Source organism: Ochotona curzoniae, unplaced genomic scaffold, assembly GCF_017591425.1.
Source record: "Ochotona curzoniae isolate NIBS_2020 unplaced genomic scaffold, NIBS_Ocur_1.0 contig_908, whole genome shotgun sequence".
NCBI classification, from domain to species: Eukaryota; Metazoa; Chordata; class Mammalia; order Lagomorpha; family Ochotonidae; genus Ochotona; species Ochotona curzoniae.
Window position 1 is genome coordinate 35,141,346 of NW_024466607.1, and position 27,690 is coordinate 35,169,035.

A 27,690-nucleotide genomic window follows, 5' to 3' on the forward strand; every position below is an offset into this window, starting at 1 on the left:
CGGAGAAGACAATTAGAGGACTGACACTAAACTACTTCAAGACTTACACTAAAGTAATGGTAATCAAGAAAGTGTGGCATCGGTGAAGGAAATGATAAGGGGACCAGCAGAGCGGCACAGAGTCACAGAAGCTGAGCCAAATAAATATTGTCCATTGATAAAGAAGCAAAGAAAACACCATGGAACAAAACAGCTTTCTCAACAGACAGTGCTATAGAACTGGACTTCAAAAAAAAAAAAAATCGAATCTCTACACAGTTCATTCATTGAACAAAAAATTCACCTAAAGAGGATCCTAGATCTAGATGTAAAGTGGAAGATTATAAAACTTCTAGAAGATGCCCCCACAGAAAACTGAGATGACCATGGATGTGCTGAAGGTTTTATGAACACGATATCAAAGGCACAACTTCTGCGAGAAACTGGCCAGAGCGCACTGCTCTGTGAAAGATATTGTCAAGAGGACGAAAAGATGAGTCGCAGACTGGGAGAAAAACATTTGCAGAAGCTCCTTCTTCTGGTAAAGGACTGCGGTATAAAATCTACAAAGGAGCCTTCCAACCGCAATGCAAACATGAACAAACCGGTTAAAAAGCGGACAACAGATCTCAGTAGATTCCCAGCCAAAGAAACACAGACAGCAAGGAAGTATGTGAAAATGTATCTGCTATCTTATACCATCAGGGTATTGGGAACCAAAGAAAAAAGGGGGGGCGGGCACAATGAAATGTTACTCAACTATTACACAGGCCCAAATCCATAACACCAGAGTTCCCAAAAGTCCTGGGAATTCTGCTTCACTAGCCGAGGAAGGGGAGATGGTGAAGCTACTATGGAAGATGGTTTGATAGTTTCTTATCAAACTGAACATATTCCCACTGGAAGATGAAGATGTGTTTGAGTGAACTGAACACTGGAGCCCACACTGAAACCTGAACACACGTTATGAGCACGTTTGTTGCCAAAATTCAATCATTCCTAGTATCCTTCAGTTGATGGGGGTAAGCAAACTAGTGCATCCGGAAAATGGACTGTGTCATTGGGCACTGAAATGAGCTAATCAGCCATGGAGAGGCATTGTACGCGCACATTATTAAGTGAAAGAAGACAATCTGGGAACACGGCATGCTAGAGGATTCCAGTGCCACGCTGCTCTCTGAAAGGCGGCAACTACAGTGGCACCAAAAATAGCAGTGCTTTCTGAGAGTGCCGGGGAGAACAGGCAGAGTAGAAGAATTTTAGGGCAGTAGAAATTGTTCTGTATGTTACTACAAAGACAAAAACACATGATTTTACATTTATCCAAAACAAAGAATGCTGTAAACAAACTATGGGCATAGTGGGATAATGATGGGGTGGTGGAGCCCCGTCCGGCTCTAACAAGGGGCAGGCAGATGTGGACAAAGGAGTGGGTTGAACTCGTGATTCCCATACTTCCTACACAATTCTGCTGTGAACCTGAACGTGCTTTACAAAATAGCACTTATCAACAAATCCAAGCAAAGCAGTGGCCAAGAAACACATGTTCTTGGGCGACAGCGATATGCCACGTCCAGGATAGCAAACACAGAAAGTAGATGGGATGTTGCTTTAGGACTGGCAGGGAAAGAAGAGGGGTTGGTAGGGTTATCATCAAGGGATCTGAAGTTTCTTTTTAGGGTAACGAAATGAGGGTAGTACTGTGGCATTGGGTAAAGCCATTACCAGAGCTCACATGGGTGCTGGCTTGTGTCTTGGCTGCTCCACTTTCCATCCAGCTTCCTGCTAACAGTGTGGTAAAAGTAGCAGAAGAAGGCCCATGTGCTTGAGCCCCTGCTACCCACGTGGGAGACCCAGCTGAATTCTCGTGGCTTTGGCAGGGCTCAGCCTGAAATGTTCTTTCAATATCTGAATGTCCCCTAAGGTTTCTCTCCCACAAGCACAGCTTCTCTAAGATCACCTGATTTTCTTTTGTGACCCTCTATGGTGCGTGGAGTGTCACATCTCTCCTCCAATTCCCTTAGCTTACATTCCTCCCTCGATCCACGAAAAGCAACGAACATGCTTATCAGAAGACGAATGCACACTTGCATATGGCGTGATGGGCAAAATTAACAGGAGAGTTAATCATCCTAGAAAATGGCCTCTTAAAGAAAAGGGCAGGTGTTTGTTGCAAAGGTTGAGACCTCACAAGGGACACCCAAATCCCACGCCAGAGTACCCAGGTTTGAGACCTGGCCCTGCTTCCAATTCTGTCTTTCTATTCATGCGTTCCTCTGGATGGGAGCAGGTGAAAGCTCAGTGCATGGGTCCCTATTCTGCCCGGGAGGGATGAATGGAGTCCCAGGCGCCTTAATGTGGCCTACCCCAGCTCTGGTCACTGGGGGCATTTGGGGAGTAAACTAGCAAATGAAAGATCTCTCTCTTTTTTCGCTGCCTTTCAAAACAGAAAGAAAACAAAACCAAGCAAGTATTTCAAAAACTAAAAACAGAGGAACAGTTTGATGAATAAGAACCCACTGTGAATCTACATTACTAAATTCCTACACTCCAATAAGGAAGTGAACCAAGACTTGGCAATTTTCAGAGGGTTAGAACCTATATCATGAAGTCAGAAATTACTAGTCTATATTGAGAACATAAGAGAAAGTAAAAGATTTCCTCCTGAGCCAAATGCTGAGCTCTATTTCAGGACACACAAGATCAATGAGATGAACAAGCTGTATACCCAGATGTAAATTTCAATACTTTTCTTTCAGGAAAATCTTATATATAGCTGGTTGTCTTAAAGACTATATTTCAGCTTAGAATAATTTCTAACAAAAAAGATGGGGGCAGTGTTAAGACATGTGTGTTAAGCCACTGCCTGTCATGGGAGCTGGTTTGGTCCAGCTGATTCATCTTCCTGCTAATACTGCTGGGATAGCAATGGAAGATGGCCCAACTGCTTGAACCCTAGCACCGTGTCACAGACCCGCATACAGTTCCTGGCTCCTGCGTGTGACCTGCTGCGGACCTGGCTGATGCTGTCTGAACATCCAGAAGTACATCAATCTCTCTCTCTCTCGTGTGCTAACTCTTTCAAATAAATAAACGAAATCTTTAAAGATAGTAAAACATCTTAGAAACATCTGGTTACATGTGGTACTTTACATTTCAGTGGAATTCAGTGCAGCATTTCAACACACGCAGTATAAACTGACCCAATCAGGTCATTAGTCCCCATTTCTTAGTGTCAGAGGCTCCACGACGGAGCCTCCAAGCTCCTCTCTCCAATTCCTCACACTGTGCCTAACACATTACTGAGAGCTGCCGTAGCTGCTGTACTCTGTTGAACTTTGGAAAGTCACTCCCTACTGCCAGAGATAGAGATTTTTTTTTAATAGTGGACATCTTTCTCTCTAATAATCCAAGTAGCTTTTTTGTGTGTGTGCAAATGTGAATTTCTCTAACAAGAAATAGAACAGTAATTCGTTTCTCATTCTGCAGAAGTAATCTCACATTTCACAGAAGTAGCTATTAAGGCTCTAATTGTCATGGTTTGGAAAAGTCAGTCATAATTCTCAATCTTTCCTTCATATCCAAGTTAATAATCAAATGGAGAGATTTCATTCTCAGAATTAATCTGAGAGATGAGAAGTTAATAGTAATGAGATAGAACTCCTAAGCATTTGTTTGGCATTTTTTTTTTTTAAATCATGAGAAGAATCCATGTGCGAGAAAGATAATGGAGAAAGAGAAGTCTTTTACTGCTGCTCATGGGAATATACAATGCTGTAGCCTTCTTGGAGAACAATCTAGAAACACTTCTGCCACAACTGCTAGTAATAGGACAAGGGCTAACACACTCGGTTATGTTAGGACTGCATGAATACTTCTTAACAAAACGCAACTGTCTCAAACCGACACTTACATCACCATGTGTATACAGGGTGATATGTATATAAACTTTAAAATTGCCATTTTCAATATGTGTATTCCCCACCTGGGCAAATATCTGAATAAAACACTCAGAATTACTGGCAAAACACAACTATTCTTTCAGAATTCCATTGCTTATTCTTTAAAAACTATCTAAAGTGATATCTGAGTGGTACTATTTACAACCACGGAAAGATTTAAGAAAAATTAAAGTCTTATAAGGTGCACTTGGGTTATCTTTTCAAGGAAAGTTATTAAGCAAGTACTACAGTAATTTTTATTCAGACTTCAAATACTTCCTGTGTAACAATTAACATGTATTTATCTATCTTGAGATGTTGTTTTTTCTTATTGGTTCCTGTTAGCATGTAAGAGGACAATTACAAATTTATTCAGTATTCAAAGCAGTTGACTCTATTAACTTACAGTCATTAATCAGTATTCAAACAGCTGACTGTACTCCATTAACTCATAGTCAACACTCGAAATTTGAAGAATCTTACAATCATTCTCTTCCACCAGTGACAACTTGGTTCCTCACATCCAAAGTTACCTGGCTTTTTTTGTATTTCATGCCTTACTGCATTGGCCAAAATATCTCCAAATGGCGTGATGTTGCAATAATGACAGTGTTGATACTGCAAATGCCTACTGTAAATAAAAGTGCTTCTGGTAATGTTTTTTAAAGATATGTCTTAGGGTATATAAAATAAATCCTCATGTCCCCACTTTAATGCAAATTAAAAGCTCAGTAATGGTCATTAAAATTTCTTTAAATCTTTCTAATGATCATTAGGAAGACTGTAGTCCATTGGATTGGATCCGTTAATATAAATATGCTCATATTTCCTGGGATTCCCCTCAGCAGCTTATGAGGGGTCAGTTTTTAGATTATAATGTCGAATCTGACTTGTCATAAATTTGCTTCTATTTTTATACTGTTCTCAACAAGCCACATTAAATCTTACACGGTGTGGTTTGCAGGCATACACTATTCTTTTAGACTGAAACAAAACTGCTCACGTTTTATGTTGTCAAATTGTTTCCAGGGTAATGAACATCTTACCTGCTTCTTTAAAATTAGGGGGAAAAGATTACAAATAAAATTATCTAGCCCTACAATCGCTTTATTTCCAGTGTGTGCATGTGTGTGCTGTGCTGTCTCATAGCAATGGGTCTACCTTGTGACCATCTGATGTATCATTCAAGATGCTCCCAGGTTCTCTGTATCCAACATCGGAATGACAGTTCAATTTCCAACTCTACTGCAAATTCTAGCCCCCTGGACACAGTGCACCCTGGAAAGCAGCGGGTGGCCATTAGGCGTTTGCATCGCTACCCCACCAGGGGAAGACTTAGAGCGTTCTGGCCGTGGGCCCCTGCCACGCATGAGGAAGACTGGATAGATTTCCTGGCTCCTGCTTTGGGCCTGGCCCCCAGGCCTGGCTGTCACAGCCACTTGGGAACAAAACAGCAGACAGTCACTCAAGCATCCACCTGTGTAGATCAATTGTATTCGATTTTAATTTTAAAAGAATGAAATCCAACTTGATAATTTCTCTTTCTTCCGAAGTTACTCTTTGACTGGATTTTCATATACATGACATGAACATGAAATGTTTTGCTTTCATAGCTCTTCTTATCCGTTATGTTCTTTGCCATATGGAATTTCAGTTTTTGTCTTTATTTCATTGATACTTATTGATTTAATGTGTCATTTTCACTTTCTCTCTCATATCCCTTCTGTGAATGTTTTGCTATTTTTTATGACCTGTATGTTATCAGTGAAAAAAATGAAAAAAAAAAACATGTATTTTCTATTTACAGGGTAAAGTTTTCATACGGACTTCAATTCATTATAAAATTTAAATTTCCTTACAATTTTTGTTAAATTGATCCACTGGTGTTTGAAAGAAGAGCTCTCACATATGTACAATAATTTTGCTCATCACTATTGCTTTGTTTTTGATTTGATGCATTTTTTCAAAGATCTATTTTTTTTTTTATTTAATTGGAAAGGCAGATAGAGAGAGAGGAGGAAAGACAGAGAGGAAGATCTTCCATCCGATGATTCACTCTCCAGCTGGCCGCAATGACCAGAACTGTGCTGATCAGAAGCCAGGAGCCCAGAGCCTCTTCTGGGTCTCCCATGCAGGGGCAGGTTCCCAAGGTTTTGGGCTGTCCTTGACTGCTGTCCCAGATCACAATCATGGTGCTGGATGGGAAGTGAAGCTGCCGGGATTAGAACCAGTGCCCATATGGGATCCCGGCACATGCAAGGAAAGGACATCAGCCGTAGGCTACTGCGCTGAGTCTGATCTGGTACATTTTGATGGTACGTTATTTGAAATATTTTGGGTTGCAGGTATTACCCCATGTTTTAAAAAAAGCTGCTAAAATAAATCAATCCATTTTTCCCCTTAAAGCTTGTCTTGAATCATTCTCTGCTTGGAAGTAATATTTATTAGCTTCCATACATCTATTTTTGCTACCCTTGCCTGATAAACTTTGGCGCATCTCTATCTGCCACATTCCATTAATAGCCTTGGTTATTGTTTTAACTACGCTGTTTTAATGGGTTTTAGCACAATATGTTACGTAATGCTTGGTGGGAGTGCTGCTTATCTCCTTGTAAATTTAAATCTATCTTCCAGGGTTTCCAGGAAGGGGTGGATTTGGACTATTCATCTTAATTAATTTCATACTTGACGAGCACGGCCCAGGGATACAAAGCACGCTTTAAGCAAGAACAGAGCCTTCATATGCCTGGTTGAGTAAATGATGCGTTAGGGAAATAGCTAAATATCAACTGTTGAGTGAATCCACCTCCCTTTTCCCGGCTAGAATCGGGAAACTATGGTTTCTTTGTCCCCCGAGGGACAGTGCAGCAGGAGTGTGCCTCAGGGACATGTGTCTGCGGTAGGACAATTCTGCTGGCTTCATGCCCCGCTTCCATGGCGTGTGTTAGTCGGAATGCCGTCCTAATGATCTCCCCAGATTGTGTAAGATTCACGCCACAGTTCAGGGGAGAAATGTGTATAAACTCAGGGTACGGGAATGCCTGCCTCAGATCTGCATTAAACACACACACACACACACACACACACACACACACACACACACACACACACATCTCTCCTAGATTTTTGTTATTTAGAAAAGAGCTGTCCTTTTTATTCTCCCACCCAAATAATTCTATTAAATCAAACAGGTAAAAATGACCACATCACCTCACACAGACGTTCACTTTCAATGATTCTTTTTTCTTTTCTGCCATCAGAAGCTGGGAAATGCATCAAGCCTCAAGCTCACCCGTAGTAGCTGCTGTGACCAGGGTGGAAGTGTAGCCTCAGGGACGTAAATCCCATCGAAGCTGGGCAGGCAAATGAATGGCCCATTGCTTGTCACTGCCAAGCCTCTTACTGCTTCCACTGACTTTCATCCACGCACATTCTAATTCATCATAGATCCAATTCCACAAAAGGTTTGTAAAGCTGTATAGCTTGGTGGAAGCATTCCTCATTTCTAAAGCACCACATATCCTTTCTTAAAACATATACATTGAAACACTTGTACAACATACTGTGAGTGCCCAGTAAGTTTAGGTTCACCAGCTTATTTCTTGCAGGCCCCAATGCCTAATGCATCTACCTCTAAAAGTTAGCTTACTGTACAAGTCAAAATAATTCCTGATTGTCTCCTGTTCAGCCTCTCATGGCTGGGTCCTAAATTTCTAGAAACCAGTCACCTTTGATTTGTAGTCTCTTCTTATTATTGGAAACTAAGAGCTGTTTATAGATAGAAAAGGCCTTATCCTGGAGTTAATAACGGCATTCTCTATCCCTACTCTCTCCCCACTCTCTCTCCCTTTCTACCTCTTCTGTTTGGTTAAACATTTGATGGAGAATATTTGTGGATAACTACGGGTATGACAGAATGCTACCCTCCACATATTGCTGTACCTGTATTTCCTCTCACAACCGTTCAATTACGCAAGTACAGCGCACGTGTGTGAACACATACCTTCTTACCTAGAGAGACATACAGTTATTTCTAAAGATACCTGGGATGCAGGCCAAAAAACAAACAACAAACAAAAAAAAAACAACTATCTAGGAAGAATATGCAAGACCTCATGGTGGGAAAATTCCAGTAGTCATTAGGAAAAGTGAGAAGAAAGTAAGCAACAGAAAGGTCAGTGACAAGGAAAGTCACCCATGGGTATCTTCTACAGGCCAAACCCCTAGCACCTGTATCTTTGAACACAAATCTCTCACTTCTCAACTCATTCCACACCAAGTCTAGAAGTGAGATGTGCTTGGCCAGGAGTGAAGTGAAAGGTCTTCTCTGCAGATTTTAATTACACGACTTTGTTTTGTCCCACGGCCACAGACCGATACCATCCATTTGTATCAGCGTGTTTTTCATCCTGGGTTTAACACACATTTCTGCATGTGTGGTTCTGACTGCAGAAACCTGTGACTGGGGTCATAATACTTCCTTGGCATAATACCAGTCTGTACAACAGACCTCGTAGAAATTCTTGCAGCTTTTGAAGCTTATAGGTTCTCCCTCCCCAAAGTGTGCATTTTTAAGACACGAATCAATGAGCCTGAATATGTGGTGCTGTCCCAGGGACAGCGGGCTGTAGGAATCCAGGTCTCTTGGTTGGATTTTGCATGACTGAAATGATTCCTTTCCTTTAAAGGCATGGCTCTGGTTATCGCCTTGCTAGGTGACTTTGGCACCTGCTGCATCAGGGGACCAATCTGTGATGGTCCATGGGAAGAGCAAGCAGCCTCTCTGGGTCTTTCTGTGTATGTCACAGCAAGTATGGAATCAGAGGACAGAAACTGTCCTCTGTCTGCCTTCCCCGGCAACTGAAAACCCATTTGCCTAATTGCTTGTGCTTCAGGGGAATATTGTCTTGTAAGGCTCACTGTTTTATTCTGATGAGAGCATATTAAGTTACTAATGGCAGCAGTCAATAAAAAATTCACAGGCCATGAACCGGCATGCTAGAGAAAGAACAGAACTGGCAAGTGATATCATTCATTTCTGAAATTTTACGTTTCAGATACTTGACTCTTGTACTGCGATGGCTTTATGCCTTTTCAGGGCTGGGGAAATCCGGAGAGTTCAATTATTATATTACAAACACAAATGCTCTCAACTCCAAGATGCTTCCACGGAAACCAGCAATCTGGCTCGCTCTTGTGTTTGTTTGCAACTGTCTGCCACATATGGCAATCGGAATACTTTGGAGTTTCAGTCTTTGAATACACATGTATTGAGTGTTAGCTGACAGAGGGTACCGTCTTAGACAAAATATTACCAGCAGCTTAAATCCAGCTGAGAAATGAATCACAAGCATAATCATCTTCAGTATGGGGCAAAGGTAACTAACGTTTTAAATTGAATTATTTATCTTATAGTAGTGCCATCTTATTCACAAAGGGTATTTTTCCAAGATCGAAGCACATGCTGGAAAACCACAGACAGAACAGAACCTTATCTATGCAACTGCTTTCTTTCCTATATGTGCATATCTGTGACATTTAATTTATTACTTAGGCATAATCTATATGGGATTAGTAAGAACTAATAAAAATAGTGCAATTGTAATAAGATACTGCAATGAAAGCTATTGAAAACATATGGGGGTTGGCACCATGGTACAGTGAGTTAAACAACCGTGTGTGATGCTGGCATCCCATGGAGGCACCGGCTTGTGTCCCAGGGGCTACAGCTGTGATTCAGCTCCCTGCTTCTGGGCCTGGGGGGCAGCGGAAGAATGCCCCATTGGTTGATCTCTGCTACCTATGGGGGAAGACCTGACAGAGTTCCTGGATCCCAACTTGAGCTGGCCCAGCTCTAGCTATCATAGCCATTTGAAGAATGAACCAGCAGGTGAAGATCTCAGTCTCCCTCTATTGTTATAAATCTGCCTTTGAAATAAACAAACGTCAACGTAAAAGTATGAGCTGTGTATCTTTGGAAATTTACCATTAATATTTTGGGGCCCTGTTTGTGCACAGGTGATCGAAGTACAGAAAGTAAAATGAAGAGAGACTACTAGACACCTAGGAGAGGAGCTGGGTTGCAGGAGGCTTTTCTCATGGGACAAAGGAACATTCGCAGCCTTTCTCTCTCTCTCCCTTGCCTTCTCTCCAAGCAAGGGCAATTGAAGAGGAGTACTGAGAGATGTAGAGGCACAGTCAGGACAGTAGGCATAGGTCTTTCCCCGTTATGATACAAGAACTTAGTGACTTTGAAAAATTGAAATTTAAACCAAAAGCAAAAGAAAGTTAAGCTTTTGTAACAATTGCTAAAATCTCCCAGGTCGTAAATCAGAACACTTAAATAACTATCATTCCTAAAACTAAATAAAATGGGTGAGAGCAGAAAGAAGTAATACTGTCACTGAATTTAATTGTGGTTGGGAATCTAAGCATTTCAACTATCCTCTTCCTACTAAAAAAAAAAATCCCTTTTTTATTGGGATCCCAGAGCTGCCATAATGATGTCCCCTACCCCGTGTGCCTTCAGTCAGCAGCAAGCCCTCCTGTCACAGCTGCAGGTGTGAGGTTAAGGTGTCACAGGGCCATGCCTCTGCCAGTAGTGCTCCAGGAGGAGTACTTTGCCTTTCCACTTTCTGGATGCCCACAAAGCCATGGCTTGGGCAGCACCGCTCCAACCCTACATCATTGTCGGTGGCCACTTCGTCTCTGTGTCAGTGTCTTTGTTCCAACAGGCTTGTTTTTAAAAATGACATGCCCACCCTAGTCCAGAATTAACGTCAACTGATTGCTTCTGCAACAATACTGGTTCCAAATAAAAATCACATTGTGACATATTGGACATGAGGGCTTGAACACGGTTTTTGGAAGGATCGATTCAACTCAGTCCTTCAGTCTTTTAACTTGGTGATGAGACTAGCACATGAAAAGGTTTATGTATACTTAAACATACATGGGAGAAGAAGTTGTTGTGAAATGAATACTGCATAACTGACCAAGTGCTTTTTTGCTTTAGTAATGCTGACATATGAAGTCCTTAAATATAGGCTAAAATTTTAGCCTTGCATGCACCAGGATCCTATATGGGTGCAGATTCATGTTCCTATAACCCTACTTCCCATCCAGCTCCCTGCTTGTGGCCTGAGAAGGCAGCAAAGGACAGCCCAAAGCGTTGGGACCCTGCACCCATGTGGGAGACCCAGAAGAAGCCCTTGCATCCTGGCTTCAGATCAGCTCAGCTCTGGCCATTGCGGTCACTTGGGGAGTGAATCAGCAGATAGAAGATCTTACTGTCTCTGCTCCTCTCTGTATATCTGATTTCTCAATAAAAAAATACATAAATCTTAAAAAAAAAAAAGAGCAACTCCAAGCTTAGTTAAGTACCGCTTGCCTATACACCTAAGCCAAGCAGAAAAAAGCCATCCATGTATCAATGCATACAAGCTTGCCAAGAGGCAGGCCTAACAGTTCTGGAATCACAGATGTGCTGCCAGCTGTGAGGCAAGTTGTTAGACCAAAGGGCTCACCAGTATTGACTCACTGTTTAACCAGTGTCCTCCAGGCCTGAGCTATTTTAATTCTGATTCTAATGTGGAGCCACCACCTATGAGGACACAACGGGATGGAACACTGGAGGACATCTGTGCTGTGTGGACGCTCAGCTCTGGGCTTGCAGTTCCTTCACTAATGAGCTAACTGACTAGGGCAATTTGTTAAATGGAACAAGTCATCATTTTGGGTATCTTTAACAGTCTAGATGCTAATATCCAGAATAGCAGTGCAGATCATTCGAGATGAAACACTGAGTCTGACACAACAATAGCACACAGATGAGGAAATCAGAGGACCTCCCAAGTCATCATAAACATGTCCTTTTGAAAGACATCTGCCCAAAAGTAGAAAAAAAAAAAAAGTGCACAAAAGTCTGAGGTTTAGCCTCTCAGTTTAAAATGTGAGTGTGTCCCAGAGTGCCTAGGCTGGAGACCCACTCTGGTTCCTGTGTCCATCTTCTTGCTAAACCCGACCCTGGGGAACAGAAGTAACGATTCGAGCAGTTGGAACTCCAACCCTTTTGTGGGAGACCCAGATCCAGTTCCCAACTCTTGGTTGTGGCTCCGGTCTAGCCTGGACTATTGTGGGCACACGGAAAATAAATCACGGATTTACTCTCCCCCACTCTGACTCTGAAAGTTAAAACAAAATGGTGGGAAAAAAAATGGAAGTGAAAGGTGAGCCTACCTTGGTGCAAATAATTTGAAATGCATACATTGCTTTCTCATAATACATATTTGCTATGAGTATTCTGAAGATCCTTTATATGCATTAGTTTCAAATATTCTTGTGCCAAAATCAATGTGTCTTTTAAGTTTTTAATCCCCCCTTTTTGTTTTTATAAACTAGAAAGTGTCTTGCATAAGAAAACTCTCCATGTGTGAAATAGTAGCAACAAAATATGTCATGGAAAATGACAATATAAATGCAACATGCATGAATTTGATCAAAATCACCGATCAAAGAAACTATGCTCAGTTTCTGCTAACAACAACGAATAAAATCAGATCAAAACAGAATTGAGTGTTCAGACTATTTAGCAAGCGTTTCTAGAGCACTGCCTAGGCGGCGGATTCGCTTCAGAAGCAACGTGTCAGAGATATGCGTAATACAAAAATCATGAGGAAAAGTGTCACAACTTACCCCACCAACTTTCTCAAAGTGAGATCCATCTTTCTTAAAATCTGCAAGGACTCCATTGAAGTACCAGGTAAACATGATGTCGAGCAAGGGGTCGTGCTGCACCTGGCAGGGCAAGATGACGCTTTCGCCTACTGAAACATCCATGTTGGATGGCGCCAAAATGATTCTTGTTGGTTCTATTGGGGAAACAATTTTTAAGCAAAACTTTAGCCTTTTTGTTATGGTGAGTACAATCTGCACAAACGATCCAGCAATTTGCAATAAATATGCTTGCATGCACACACTCCCATCCACACACACACACACACACACACACACACACACACACACGTACATCTATGTAGTTAAAAGTTTTCAAGATAAAATCAAGAGTTGACGCACAACAGTGGGACACTTCACTACATCACTTATCCTTGTTGAACGGATTAGCAGATCTCAATTTATACTTTGCTTAGGTTTAAAAAATAAAATCACCTGTAAGACGCAAGTTACAATTCCACCAACAAAATCAATTTCAATTTATCTTTACTGTATTTTGAAATACAGGGGCAAAAATCAAAGCCACTAGGTTCTCACCAAGTTTAACTATGAAATACAACAGCACAGACATTGAAGAGTACTAAAACACTGAACAGTAGCATGGACTTGGAAGACGAAACAAAGGGTGTTTGCAATGGGTAGTTTGAGAGGAGTACTAAGTTAAAATATGAATATCTGTTTTCCCCTAAGACAAATTTTCACCTGACTATATTCCACAAACATACCCATTGAGAGCTGAACTTTTCTTGACTCCACATTCCCACTGTCAGTTCCCAAATTGAAGTTTTAAACATTCATCCTGGCTGCTGGTAATTAATCTCACCACAGTCTGGTCAGACTTTGGCCCACCCGACTCCCTACCCAACCCAGCCACTCCCATTAGGATCCCAGTGCTAGCCTACACTGAGTTACTCAGACTCTCAGTTGTGTCTGCTGCACCTGCTCATTATCACTTACTGGGTACGCTTGCTACACTTGTTTTCTAGAATACCACACTTAGTTCTCAGTCATGCCACTCACTCCTATTCTCTTTCCATATATGGTCCCTCCACTCTTCCTGATTTTTTTTTAAGGTGGAATGCCTCAAGGTCAGTCTTTGGCTTCTTAGATTTCCTATCTTTACTCTCGGTGATTTTAACTAATCATGGCTTCAAGGACCCATAACAATGACAACTGTCAAATATTTTTGCCCATCTTGATGTCTCTCTTCAAATGCAGATTTACACATCCAACTACACATTCGGGATTTTCACTTGGGTGTCATTCTCCATTACTTCCTTCAGGGGAGACAGTAGAACTAAATTCTTTACACTTTTGAATTCAGGTGTGGTCCTACTATGCCTTGGCAAGTGAAATCCAAGCAGGAGTCATGTGTGGCATTACAGGCAGAAGTCTGGAAGAGTGAATGAGTCATTGGATGTGTCTTCCTGCCCTTTTCATGATGACAGAAATGCCACAGACGATCCCTTTAGGTGTAAGGATAATGCAGCTGGCTCACCACGGACTTCTAGTGAACAAAACGTGAACCTGTGTCACTTTAGATCCACTGAGATTTTGGTAAATCCATTATCTGGATTTACAAAGACAGAGTCAAATAAATATCTCCTATTCGATTTGCCCAAACTCAACATCCTACATGCCTCATTAGCTATGTAAATCAGGCTGTTCTACTAGTTAGCACACACCCAGAATCCACCCAAGCCTACTTCATTTTACAAATCACATCCAAATTGTGGGCACCTCCTGTTGAGTGTCTGTATAAACTGAATGCAGAATCTGACCCCATCCCATCAATTTCTCTGTTTCCAGCCTCATTTGGGTAATTTTTGTCTTCTTCCTGGTTTATAGAAGCTGTCTCTAGAGATCTCTTTGGCTTCCACTGTCCTACTGCAGGCCCTTCCCACCAGCCATAGGTGTCTTTCAGAAGTGTTATTTCACAGCCCTCGCTTGCTTAGAATCTTTCCAATCCAGCTATAAGATGAAGTTCTAATAAGTCTAAGCACTGTCAACATATTGGTCCCCGAGAGATTGCTGGTTGACAACAACACGAAACTTCTGCTGAAGACTTTCCTTCTTGGGAGGTCTAGTCAAACTACCCGAATCCCATTCAAACTTAAGCTCCCAGCCAACCTACTATCCTTTCTCAATGTTTTCCTTGCCTCTTAGTCCTACCGCCTATATTTCTTCCACCCCAGTAACACTCATGGGGTCACTATGTCGTCATAGAGCCCAAACAGCTGGCATCTACTAGACAGTTCACCTTAATTTTCTTAAATGAATAAAAGGAAGCAATGCATCCACAGCTGGAAATCATTCTACCTCATGGATATCTTCAAAAATCACAACTGCCAAGAAAAAGAGAAAGATATAGAACAACCACAGTCATGATTATTGCCCATTGTTCCGGCACAGGCACTAAGGAATGTGTTCCGCTCTGCATAGTGTGCTGTGCCAAATGAAAATTTGTTTGCTTCACTTACACAAAAATGTTGCCAGCGTTGTGGTGCAGCGGGTTGGGCTGCTCCCATTCCTTGTACAAGTACCTGGTGTGTGTCCTGGCTGACTGTGTGTTTCCAATCCAGCTTTCTGCTGACGTGCTTGGAAGGCGGTGGATGGCAGCCAAAGCACGTGGCTGCCTGCTGCTCTATGTGGGAAAGCTGGATGGAGCTCCTGCATTCTGGCTTCATCCTGGGTTGGCTTTGGTAGCTGTTGGCTATTGGGGAGTGGATCAGTAGATGAACATCTCAGCCTCTCTCCCTCCCTTCCTATCAGCCTGTCCTTCACATAAACTGTTCTTTTGGAGGAAAAAAAACAGACTCGTGCAATCCTGGGTTCTACTTTTTAACGGTAAACAACATTTTTGTAAAAAAAAAAAATGTGTTAGTTTCTTTGATTATGACCCAGGGTCTCACTCAAGAAACAATATTTTAAACTTGCACCTACCTGTAACCACCAACTGTGTTGTGCCATTTGCTTTTCCAAACTGGTTTTCTGCTGTACATGTATACATTCCAGTATCAGCTTTAGTCACATTTGCTATTTTCAGGCCTCCCTCCTTTGAAAAAGAAATCCTAAAGGAAATTACAAATGAGATAAAGGCATTTAAGATGGTGGATTTTTCAAATAAAGCGCATATCTGAAGCAGGATGTGTTGCATTAAGTTCGTATTTTTAAGGTATGACAGGCCATGACTCAGCCTTGAGGAAATAAAGACAATTAAAAGGAAATTTACACACACACACACACACACACACACACACACACACACGAGTCAACTGGGAACAAAAACACTGCACAGATTTCTCTTCTCATGATATTTTTATGCAGGGATTACTTAACTGCATGACTTAACATTATATCTAATTTGGGAGATGCCTTTATCAAGTGAGTGTGAAATGTTTTCTAAAAATAATATGTGGTGGTGGATTGCTCATGGATAGCCTTTTACGTTTGGGGGAGGGGAGAGGCATGGCATTTATTTCTCTTCAATTTATTTGGTGCAGCAGTTCAGAAACACTCAGGATTGCTTGTGGAGCCCTGGGTTCAATTCATGGCTCTCCTGCTTCTATTCCAGCTTCTTGTTAATATATGTTCCAGGAAGCAAGTGGTAACAGCTACTGCACTTGGATCCCTGCCACCCAGGTGGAGAACCCAGCCTGAGCTCTAGGAAACCAGTATCAGCCTGGCTCCGATGTGGCTGTTGCAGGCATCCGAGGAGTGAAGCAGCAGTCGGAAGAAAACATCTGTTTGTCTTTCTCCTTTTAAGAGTAAATAATAAGTAACTTTACAGAAGCTCAAATGAGTCTATAAGAAATAATAGAACTGACTGGGGAATCGCATTTGCCTTTTCAGAAAGTCAACTTTTGTGAAAAAGCGAAAAAGAATCAACAAACAAAACATTGGCGTGGTAACTCGTGGATTAGTTCCAAGATTCCAGGGCAACTCAAATTAGCATTCTTTAGAGTCTCTGAAAATGGACTTGAAATAATAGAGTCTGATCAGTAACTATCTAACTAAGGAAAAATAAACAACGGTCTGACATGTGCCCATGAAATTGGGTGGGACCGAGCCATTATAATGTGAGCAAGCTAGAAAACATCTACTTTCATGGCAATAATCTTCTAGTGTGTGACACAGATAATATACATCAGCAAGCAGGTGAAGCTCAGGTTGTGGACAGGTGCTACGATGGAGGCTGACGAGCTGATAGAGCAGGCAGTCACTGTCTATGGAGATGCATGACACAAGGCTAGCCTGTCATTAGCTGGCTCCTTCTCTTTTGAGTGCCTGACTGGTTTATCCATAATTCTATACCCCTGTTTGAATTCCTAAAACCATTTCGATACGTATCATGCATTTAGCATATGGAGAGTATCTGCATCGATCACGGTGTCTTTTGCATATGAGTACTGCACCTATGTGAATGGATAAAGCTTTAAAAAATCAGTTTTGTAGCCCAGGTTCAACAGGGTGTCCTACATATAGATCATCAGTGAACGCTTTCAACTTTAGGTCACTGAGTTTCTGATTTGGGTATCTCCAAACAGAAGCAGATCATTTCAGGCGTCTTCTCCCGCTGTGAATGAGGTACCAGCTCACCTTCCACTACAGGAGCTATTATTAGGAACACTGAAAGTACAGGCTAGCCTTCGCTGTACCACGCTGCATAATGTCAACGGGGTAAGTGTCCGAGGCAAAGCCTGACACCTTAGGACTCACACTCAAACTCCAAGACAAACATATCGACTCTCAATATACAAACTCCGAGTCCATTGTAAACTTTTGAGCTAATTAGGTAGGTTCTTCCTAAATTGGTTCTTCCAGTAAGTTTCAAGAGGCCTACAAGGCACTTCACAAACATAACAATAAGTAATATTCAGTAAAAGGATGAAATAAGTGTTTCCCAACAGAAAATCTCCAACAACCCATGCTTCCCCCAGAGAACCTCCAAGTGAAAATTTTACACTTTTTCACAATAAATGAAATGGCTTTCTATGCTTCCTGGCAACTGGTTTTTCTAACTACGAGTAGAGCTGAACATCTAAATAGCAGTGATTGAGTCTTTCTTGGCAAACATAGATGAAAATTTCTGAGATTAGCATTCAGAAATGTGGTACCCAGTTTGCTTGAGAAATGTGCAATTTAAATCCTTCATTTAAATTTTAATTCCTTGATCAGTTTTATAATATACTTTTAGATGTACCTTTTTTATTGGTCTTTCCTTTTGTGGTGAGAGGTTAATTATTTCACTTAACTTTATGCAGACTATGGTTAGTTTGGGATAAGCAAAGGTAATTGCTCTAAGCTGCTCTAATGGTCCATGCTGTAATTCAGTGATGGCATTGAATTTATGACCGCTAAAGAAAACTCTGTCTCAGAAAGTAAACTGTTGTCTAGGCAACACTGACCTGCTCTTTATGATGACATTTAAGCATCCATAATAACACAGTGTGGTTTAGAATGGGGAAAGTGTGGGGTATTATGCATGCAAAGCAGAATTTCTGAAAATACTGTTTCTCCCTTGCCTATGTTCTGAATATTACGGTAATTTATTCAACTTGGATTTTAACAAACATGCCACAACTCCGCATTTTCTCAGGAAGCACATCTCAGTGGAGATGAGATCACATGAGATCGTAATGATTAAACTGCCGTATAGGAAATAACAAGGCTATTTTGGATGGCACTTTCTGAGTACATATTCCAAGAGATGGATGCTTACAATTAGCTCTAAGAGAAAAGTATTCACAATGCATATATTACAAGGATAAATAATGACAGTTAGGAAAAGCAAATATATATTGATGCAAATGCATGAGAAATAAATGTCAGCGAGGAGGAGCACACAGAATATGTTCTTATCTCCGGCTATTCTCACTCCCACATGCTTGGTGAAAGAACTGCTCTCCCTTGACTTCACAGACAACCTGCAAACAGTGTTTAGGAAAACAACATTACGACTTTTCATTCTTTTAGCGATAGCAACTTGGGCTTTGGCCTCATACATTTAGCACTGTTAGTTTAGTGATTCCTTGGTTAGGAAAATCTCCAAGGAGAACAGAGAAGAATCAAGGAGTAATGACCACATCTTTGAGTCAGGGTCACGCTAATCAATTGCTGGGCTATTTCACTGGACGCTCATATTACATGAAAGAAGCACCTCTGGGCTGATAAACCAAGGAATCTGGCTCTAGTCTCTAAGTTAGGTAGTTTATATAAATGAACATGTCTTCATATTCATAAGAAGAGAACCAAATCTATGAGATACTTCTAAATGAATATTGTGATGAATATATCTAGAGCTAAATTTGTTTCTATGATTCTAAACCCACGAGTTTTCTCTTTCAAAATGGACTCAAATTATAGAATGAAAGGCTTCTCAACGGAGATTTTGACTCTAAATGATTATCTACAACCATTCCCCTTAGTAATTCATGACACCCAGGCAATCATCTGTGTGAAATATTTGCATCCTTATGCAAAGGCGCTCCTGTAACAGTTATAAATACTGATTCCAGAAGTAGTAACACACACAGAGAAAAGGTACAAAAGAGACAGACAATTCTCCAATGGCCTATATTTTAAAAGAAGGCTTCAAAAGAGACGATTATGAAGGCTCAGAAGTCCCTGCTACTTGAATCTGTTCTTTCTGTGCCTCAGTGTTGAATGTATGGGTCAAATCATTGGAAATCAGAATGCCACGTGTGTTACTTGTGTTATTGACAGAGCAAAAGAAAACCTGGTTTGGAGAGAACTCAGAGTTAGATGGATTTCACCTCCCTAGTCCACCTAGACAACGACAGGCCCTGGCTGTAAGGACACAGCCTTGATCACACACAACAACAAGATAAATCGTATGTACAAGGGGCATCTCATTGCCTCAAGGGCTACCAAGAAGATCTGCTGTTTTGCACATCCTTGGTAGGGTGAGGGATAAAGGAGTCCTCAAAACTGGCGAATCGTGTCACACACGTCAGTGGCTTTCAAACTTCCTTGTGCTTCCATGGGCTAACCACCGAACAGGCTCCAGAGGGATGGGCTCAAGCAATTGCATTTATTTTATTTTTTTTTAACCTCTCCATTATTAGATGAAGGGACTACATTTCCTGTCTCTCTCATACATACGTGCGTATGCACGCAGTCTTATGAACATGAGGATATACTTCCCATCCTATCCCTCTATCTTACCCTCCTTCTTCACCTCATTTCACCTTCCTACTCTTTCTTTCTGTATTTTTAATTTTTGTAGTACTTTCAATGCTCTTTCAAATCACAGGCTCAACCCTCTAGCAAGTTCCCAGGTTCAGCGTGCAGAGCCATGGGAAATCACACCCTGAGATACAATACTCTAAACAACGCCATTTGGATGCCCCCTTTTCAGAACATGAGTTGTGAATAAAAGACAAAATGATAGTTCATTCATTCCAGTACTTTCCCTGACAAGATGGTACAATGTCTACTGCCAAGATTTCTGGAGCCATCCATTGCCTATCCATTCCTAAGTCTAGATATGACTTATCTAATGATTGTTTTTAAAAAATAACACCCTTAAATTAGTTCCCAGCTGGAGTGGCCATATCCCTACAGGAAGCAGGCTATCAAAATGTGCTACTTTGTACACGGTATTTTTTCAAGAAGTATTTATTATCTCAAAACCTTGTGACGAGTTCTGAAGCAATCTTTGTGTGTAGAGAAGACAGGCTATTGCTGCAAATCATGGATGGTCCCACATACACTGCCTGACTTCTCTGCTGCTACATTCCTCAAGGACAGCTCTGGCCCCTTATGCCCATTGCAAAGGCATCCCATCTTATCTGTATCTAAGTAACTCACAAACTATTCAACATTGGTAATCTATATGGGGAACAAAGATCTTTGAACCATTGAACTATTTGAGGACTCTCCGCAATACAAATGTATATTCAGCTAGACACACATACATCTATAATCAACCACTGTTTAAAGTTCAGCAGTGAACCAGAATGTCTAAGATTCTATGCATGTCAGCTCAGGAACACCTGCTAGGAATTCATCTCATCTTATACAATGGAAGTGTGTTGGGCCTGGAGGCGTGGCCTAGTGGCTAAAGTCCTTGCCTTGCACACGCCAGGATCCCATACGGGAGCCGGATCTAATCCCGGCAGGCCACTTCCAATCCAGCTCCCTGCTTGTGGCCTGGGAAAGCAGTCGAGGATAGCCCAAAGCCTTGGGATCCTGTACCCGCGTGGGATAGCTGGAAGAAGTTCCTGGATCCTGGCTTTGGATCGGCATAGCACTGGCTGTGGCGTTCACTTGGGGAGTGAATCATCAGAGGGAAGATCTTCCTCTCTGTCTCTCCTCCTCTCTGTATAAATGACTTTCCAATAAAAATAAAATAAATCCTAGAAAAAAAATTAGATGGAAGTGTGTTTAAAATATCTTTGTCTATGGTGCCCTTGGAGGAGAGGCGCACTCGGTGGGCCTTCAGGGCATGCTCAGTGGGCTTCTGGGACCACCCCATCCTGGAAGTTAAAAAAAAATTTTTTTTTGACCAGAATGCGTTCCTGTAGCCAAGCTGTGTGGCTCTTCCTGGAGGGCTTGGGCAGCCCAGGCACCAAAGGTGTTGGGCGAAGCCCTTCGGGCCACCCAGTGGCGTGCCCTCATGATTTGAGGGGTCTTGAATTACAGGGGAATGAGGGATCGAACAGGTAATAGTGAAATCTGTGATTTTTATACCCAGGTAAGAATTACAACTGAGGGACTTCCACAGACAAGTCCACGACATGTGTATGGAAGTAGGGGATTGACAGCAAATTGGCCTGGAGGGAAGAATAAGAGTGGGTCTGATAGCAGAATCTTTGGGGGCAATGTGGACTCACCCCTGTGGAACTGCAATCTCAACTGGCTGGCCCAAGAACCGCGGGTTGGATCAGGACTTGCTGGGGACTTAACGGAGCATCCCGGCAGGGTTGGGGTCCCCACTGGTGAGGACAAGAGTAGGATTGGGGGCAGCAAGCTTGGTTGGGCATGGCTACAGCTTACAGGTGTACACTAAGATGGTGGAACAATAGATTGGGCTAGACTCCAGCCCCCACTAGTACTTGTGAGAGCCAGGTTGGGTAGAAAACAGGCTAGGCTAGGACTTCTGCTAAACTACATGAAAGCTGTGTAGATATGTAGACCAGCTATTGCTGTGCTGCAACACCCAAGAAGAACCAGAATGGGTGTGGCCAGTTGAGCAAGGCTACAGTTCTCACCAGGAGGTGGGCAAAGTCAACCTGGGCCAACGACCCACTGTTGCGTATGAGAACTGTCACTGGGAGATCAATGGAGGAACTTGGGAAGCTTTTTCATTTGGAAATGGTCCCTGCAGGAGAGCAAGAGAAGCAAGGCAAGGAGCAGCCCAGACCATGCCCGGTTACAGTACACACCAGTGCACATGTGGGTCAGGTCTGGGGACAGACCAGTCTGGGCCAGCACATAACGCCCACTGGCAGATCTGAGAACCAGGGCAGGAGGCAGGAGGAGCCAGATCAGGCCACAACACCAGCCAGTTCACATTAGGACCAGGACATCAATCAGGCTGGGCTGGGATAGGCTGCAGGACCCACCAGCAGAAGCTGGACCAAGGGGCAAACTAGACTAGGCCAGCCTGCACATAAAACTGCAAACAATGAGGTGAGGCAAGTCATGCCAGTCTGAGCCCAGTAGGGGCAGGATGCATGAATCCCAGGGACTGGGGAATCTGACAGGGCTCAGGTAGCTTGGCTCAGGTCCTGGGGCCCACCAGTGTGGTGGGCCTGGTCCCTGAGCCCCAGGAATTCCGGAATCAGTGGGGCTTGGGTTGCCTGGCCCAGATCCTGGGGCCCTTCTGTTGGGTGTGTTTCGGGTTCATGAGCCCCAGGGTTGGGGGATCTAGTGGGACTCTGGTTGCCTAGCCTGGGTCCTGGAACCTGCCTGTGAGGTTCATGACTTCACCCAATTTTCCCCCAAAACCTCAATTTTTCCCACCCTGATCAACCATGTAAACATTCTAAAAAATAAAATTTAGATAAAAATAATTGATAAACGTGGTTTTACACAGGAATAAAAAAAAAGAAAACCTTTGTCTTAGATGTTTCAGTGTTAAGCCTTTCTAGAAGTGTTTTGAGATTTTCTTTCATAATGACTGGTACTCTTTTGAATTACCTTGCACAAAATGTGAGCTGCACAACTCAAGAACACAAACCTTACACTACACATGATGTCCATGCAACAGAGTTGATTCCAATATGTTTTTGAAGAAGAGTGATAGTCTTGGCCACTATGCTCTTCCCCCTGAGGATGGGGTCATCATTTCTTGACTCAGGTATTGGATGTGCTGAGCCACTGCACACGCAATAAAATAATACAAAATTTAAGTCTGGCTTCAAAAATCATACATGTGAGAAATAACGTTCACAGGAAGTTCATTAAAAAGAAATACATTTTTTTTTCAAGAGTTTTTTTTTTTAAATCTTAGTGTTTAGTTTCCTTTGTAAAAGGAGAAAAACTTTGTAAGCAAAGGATGCTGATTGTTAATACTGTATTGTTCAGAGAGCTTCCACTGGGGTAGGACACGTGCGTTCGCTTCGTGGCTTAGCGAGAGTTGGGTATCTTCTCATTAAATCATTTTATTTCATATTCTGTGGATTATGAAGTAGTACTATTTTTCTTGGTTTACTTATTGGCACAACACTTGGAGCCAAAATTGGGCATTTCAACTAAGCAACTGGATCTTTTGCATGTGCTGCAAAAACATCCAACACTCATGCTATAAATACTACAAATATTTACTGAGCTTATATTAGAGGCTATGTTCTGTGGTGAGCAGTAATAAATACTGGGCAGGATTTATTCTGTCTTAATGTAACTTATATTCCAGAACATTTGAACATGATATGTGTTTATTTATGTTTACATAAATCTATTTACCTATGTAGTTACTATTCTTCTTACTGTTAATTTTGTGTATTTAAGCTTTTTCCTATTTTTTTCTTGCAATGAGACCTGACAGAAATAATGTAATAAGCTAGAATACATAACAGCAATAAAACTAGGCTACTTTAACAAGAAGTCACAGACACAGTGATTCATAAGATTTAAAAATTATCCGAACTAGAAAAACTTATTTACATAAAATTTCAAAGTGCTACCATTTTCCAATTAAATAAGTTAATAAATACTACAAAAAAGTGTCTAAAAAACCCCAGAAGCTTATATTTTAGCACAGTGGTGGAGCTACCCCTCGCAATGCTGGCATCTCCTATGATTGCCAGTTCATGTCCCAGCTCCCCACTTTCAGTCCAGCTCCCTGCTCAATTGTCTGAGAAAGTGGCCAGCGGAAGACAGCACCAATGCTTGGGCCCTGCCACTCGCATGGGAACACAGCACGAAGCTCCTGACTTCCAGTTCGACACAGCCCAGCCCCGGCTGTTGCAGCCACTTAGGGAGTGAACCAGCAGAGTGACAGTCTCTCTCTCTCTCTGGATCTGTCACTCTACTTTCAAATAAAGAACTCTTGAACAATATCCAAAGTAAAGGCAAAGGTTAACGTGCGCCTTTCTTTAGTATCTGCATGACACAGCTGAAGAAGTAATCTGATTTTTTTTAAAATAGCACAAAATTTTTATACATTCTACCTTAATTATCAACAACTATCAGAGACTTTTATCTTCCCAGAAACACCAGTCTGACAACAACATCTGTATGGAGATGGAATTGTATGAGTCACAAGTAAGCTAAGGAAGCGAAAAAACAGATTCAAGTGTCAAAAAAAAAAAAAGTTTTGAGTTTGTTAGACAGTGGGAAATCTCTTTCGGTAGCACTTATATAACCATTTGTAAATTATGAACAACTCCTGCCAGGCATCAGAATCTAGAGACAGGAAGCACTTGCCACCCATCTGCACACTGCTTTGTCTTGGAGGCCAATGCACTGCAATGGTACCTCACCCAACCTCCACTTGCCGTCCATCCCACCTTCCATCCACTCAGCCCTATTTCTGGGGACAGGATGAGGGAGAGGCAATAACCAATAATACACAGACACTCTTTGCAAGTGAAATAGGAAGCTTCAAGTAGAAATCTATTTAAAAAATCAATTCTGTACAAGTCTAAGAAATAGAACAAGCTGAATTAGAAATTCTAGGTACTTTTAAGACATGGGGAACTGTCCAAGAGAGCGTGAAACACACTGTAACAGATATTTATTAGGTACTTACCATGCATTACACATCTTAGAGAAGAAAAATACATACAAGAAGATGGGCCCACCCCTTGGAGACTCACGATCTCACGGTCAGTCCACGTAACTGGCCATGTTTGAGCTACACCAGCTCACCTCCTAAAATACACTCCATTTCTATTGTTGTTCTACCACAAGTCAGGCCTGCAGTAACTCTGCACTTGGCGATCATAAATTGCCTCCTAAGCCAATTCTATGCTTGCCTCCTTTCTCTACTCATCCCGTCACCCTCATGGCAGCCAGAGCCACCATTCAGCACATCCTATCACCACCTCCCCCCAATTTTAAAGTCTCAATCCATTTGGAATCAGAATCCACACTGTTGTTCTGGGTGTTCAGGATTGCCTTTCTGGGCTCCTCCTCAGTCTTACCACCTACCTTTCAGCACACAAATCACCCAGGACTTCAAGTTATTCCACCCAGCCCCATCCCAAGGCCTTCACCCTTTTGGGGATCCCCGTCTGGAAAACTCTTCCCCCACTTGTTGGCATGCTTGGTGCTTCTCACTAGATGTTTCCTAATAAATTACTTTTTTTTTTAAAGATTTATTTTTATTATTTTTTCATTGGAAAGGCGGATATACAGAGAGGAGAGACAGAGAGGAAGATCTTCCGTCCGATGATTCATTCCCCAAGTGAGCGCAACGGGCCGATACTATGCCGATCCGAAGCCAGGAGCCTCTTCCGGGTCTCCCACGTGGGTGCAGGCTCCCCTAATAAATTACTTTTTAAAGGAGGCCTTTCTTGAAATACGCTACGTATTTATTTATTGATTTTGGCTACGTGTTCTCCGATCTCCAAGGAAGAGTGACCCATACCTGACTTACTTGCCTTGCAGCCGCAGGCCTAGCAGAATGCACAGCGCAGAGGAAGCTCCGGACTGCATTGTTCTAGGGTTATCCCACCCACAGTTCCCACTTTCAGGTCCCCTGGCAAGCCTGTAATTCACTTAGGAAATCTGAAGCATGAATAAATATGGAAGACAGGGTAGCCTAGTGGTTAAAGTCCTTGTCTTGCATGCAACAGGATCCCACATGGGTGCTGGTTCATATCCCAACTGCTCCACTTCCTACACAGCTCCCTGCTTGTGGCCTGGGAAAGCAGTGCAGGACAGCTCAAAGCCTTGAGACCCTGCACCTGCATGGGAGACCGGAAGAAGCTGCTGGCTTCTGGCCCCTGGGTCCTGATCAGTTCAGTTATGGCCATTGTGGTCGCTTGGAGAATGAATCAATGGACAGAAGATCTTTCTCTCTATATCTCCTTCTCTCTGTATATCTGACTTTTCAATAAAAATTTTAAAAAATCTTTAAAACATGAAAGATAAAGAAATGCAAAAATAGATTAGTATCCAGCCTTTAAAATGGGACAGGAATCTGATTCTTGCAAGGATGAGCCTAAACGACCTTGCAGTACGGGAAACAAAGCAGACACAGAAAGACACACATGACATCATCTCATTTGCATGAAGAACTTTGAATGGTCAAGCCCACAAAAACAGAGAGCAGAATGAATAAATGGTAGCTGCCAGGGGTGGCTAGGTGGGAAGACATTAATCAGAGCCCAAAGGTTCCGCTATGCAGGATGGGTAAGAATCTAACAGTATTACAGTCAAGTTATGCAGAAAGACTAACACACCGATGAAACTTGCTGAGAGTTGATCTGAATTGTTTTATTCCCCCCACACACTAACAATAACTGTGTGAGGTGACAGAGATGTTAATTAGCTTGATCATGGCAATTATTTTGGACACCTTAAATATGTCTACTTTGGGGGCAGCACTGTGGCATATTGGGCAAAGCTGGCACTTGGGGCACTCGCATCCCATGTGGAGTCTGGTTTGAGGTCAGATACAGTACCTCCAATCTAGCTCCCTGCTAATATGCCTGGGAAAGCTGCAAAGGGCAGCACAAATCCTTGGTATCCTGATTTAAACTGGGAGAACTGGAAGAAGCTCTTGGCTCCTGGCTATAGAACTGCCCAGTCACAGCCACTGTGGTCATACGAGTAGTGACCCAGTGGATAGAAGATTCTCTGTAACTCTGCTTTTCAAATGAACAGATCAACCTTTGATATATATGGACATAATTTTAACTTCTCAAATTTACCTTGATAAAATCAGGGGGGAGGGGGCTGGTGTTTGGCCCAGCAGTTAAGATATTCAGTTCTACACCGGAGTGTCTGGCATCAATATTCAACTCTGTTCCTGCTAACGACCTGTTTTCTGTCCCTGTCCCCAACCAGATTCCTGCTAGCACAGGCCCTGGGAGACAGCACGAAAGGATCAAGTAACAGGGTTCTGGCTCGAGTTCCTGGCTCTCAGCTTTGGCCTCAGTCTCAGCAATCCTTTGGGGAGTGAAACCAGCAGATGGGAGTCCCCTCTCTCTCTCACCAAATACTAATAGTGATGATGATTTGATGGGAGTCCAGCTTCCATCTCTGGGAATCTGGCTATCCTCGGGACTGAGTGGAATCCATACCCTCTGTCTTCAGAACACAGGTGACAGAGCTTCACTGTGATGCCTTAGATGTTCATTTTTAACCCCTTTGATGCCTCGGGTACTTAGGCCCGTTCCCCGGGACTAATAAATAAAACAAATGCTGCTTTCAGGCGTGAGGGATGGTGAGTAATACAGAGACAAGGGCCACATAAGGCCTCAAACTCATTTAGTTTGGCTTCACCAGGCAACCGCAGGTGAGACTGCAAATTCAGCCAATCCCCAGCTGGATACTTCTTAGTTGATAATCTTGCATGGTCCAGGAATGGTCTTATAAATATCCCAATGATTTCAGAAGA

General features: G+C 42.3%; 1 protein-coding gene across 1 annotated transcript in view; it reads right to left on the bottom strand.

Annotated features, from left to right (window-relative positions):
- The window catches only part of CNTN3 (contactin 3), a 272,642-nt gene that overhangs the window by 50,920 nt on the left and 194,032 nt on the right, over positions 1-27,690 (bottom strand). The window contains exons 11-12 of the mRNA XM_040995075.1: positions 15,597-15,724; positions 12,615-12,790 (exon numbers count right to left, since the gene is read on the bottom strand). Coding sequence (XP_040851009.1) covers positions 12,615-12,790; positions 15,597-15,724 — 304 coding nt within the window. The remainder of the gene's footprint in view (positions 1-12,614; positions 12,791-15,596; positions 15,725-27,690) is intronic.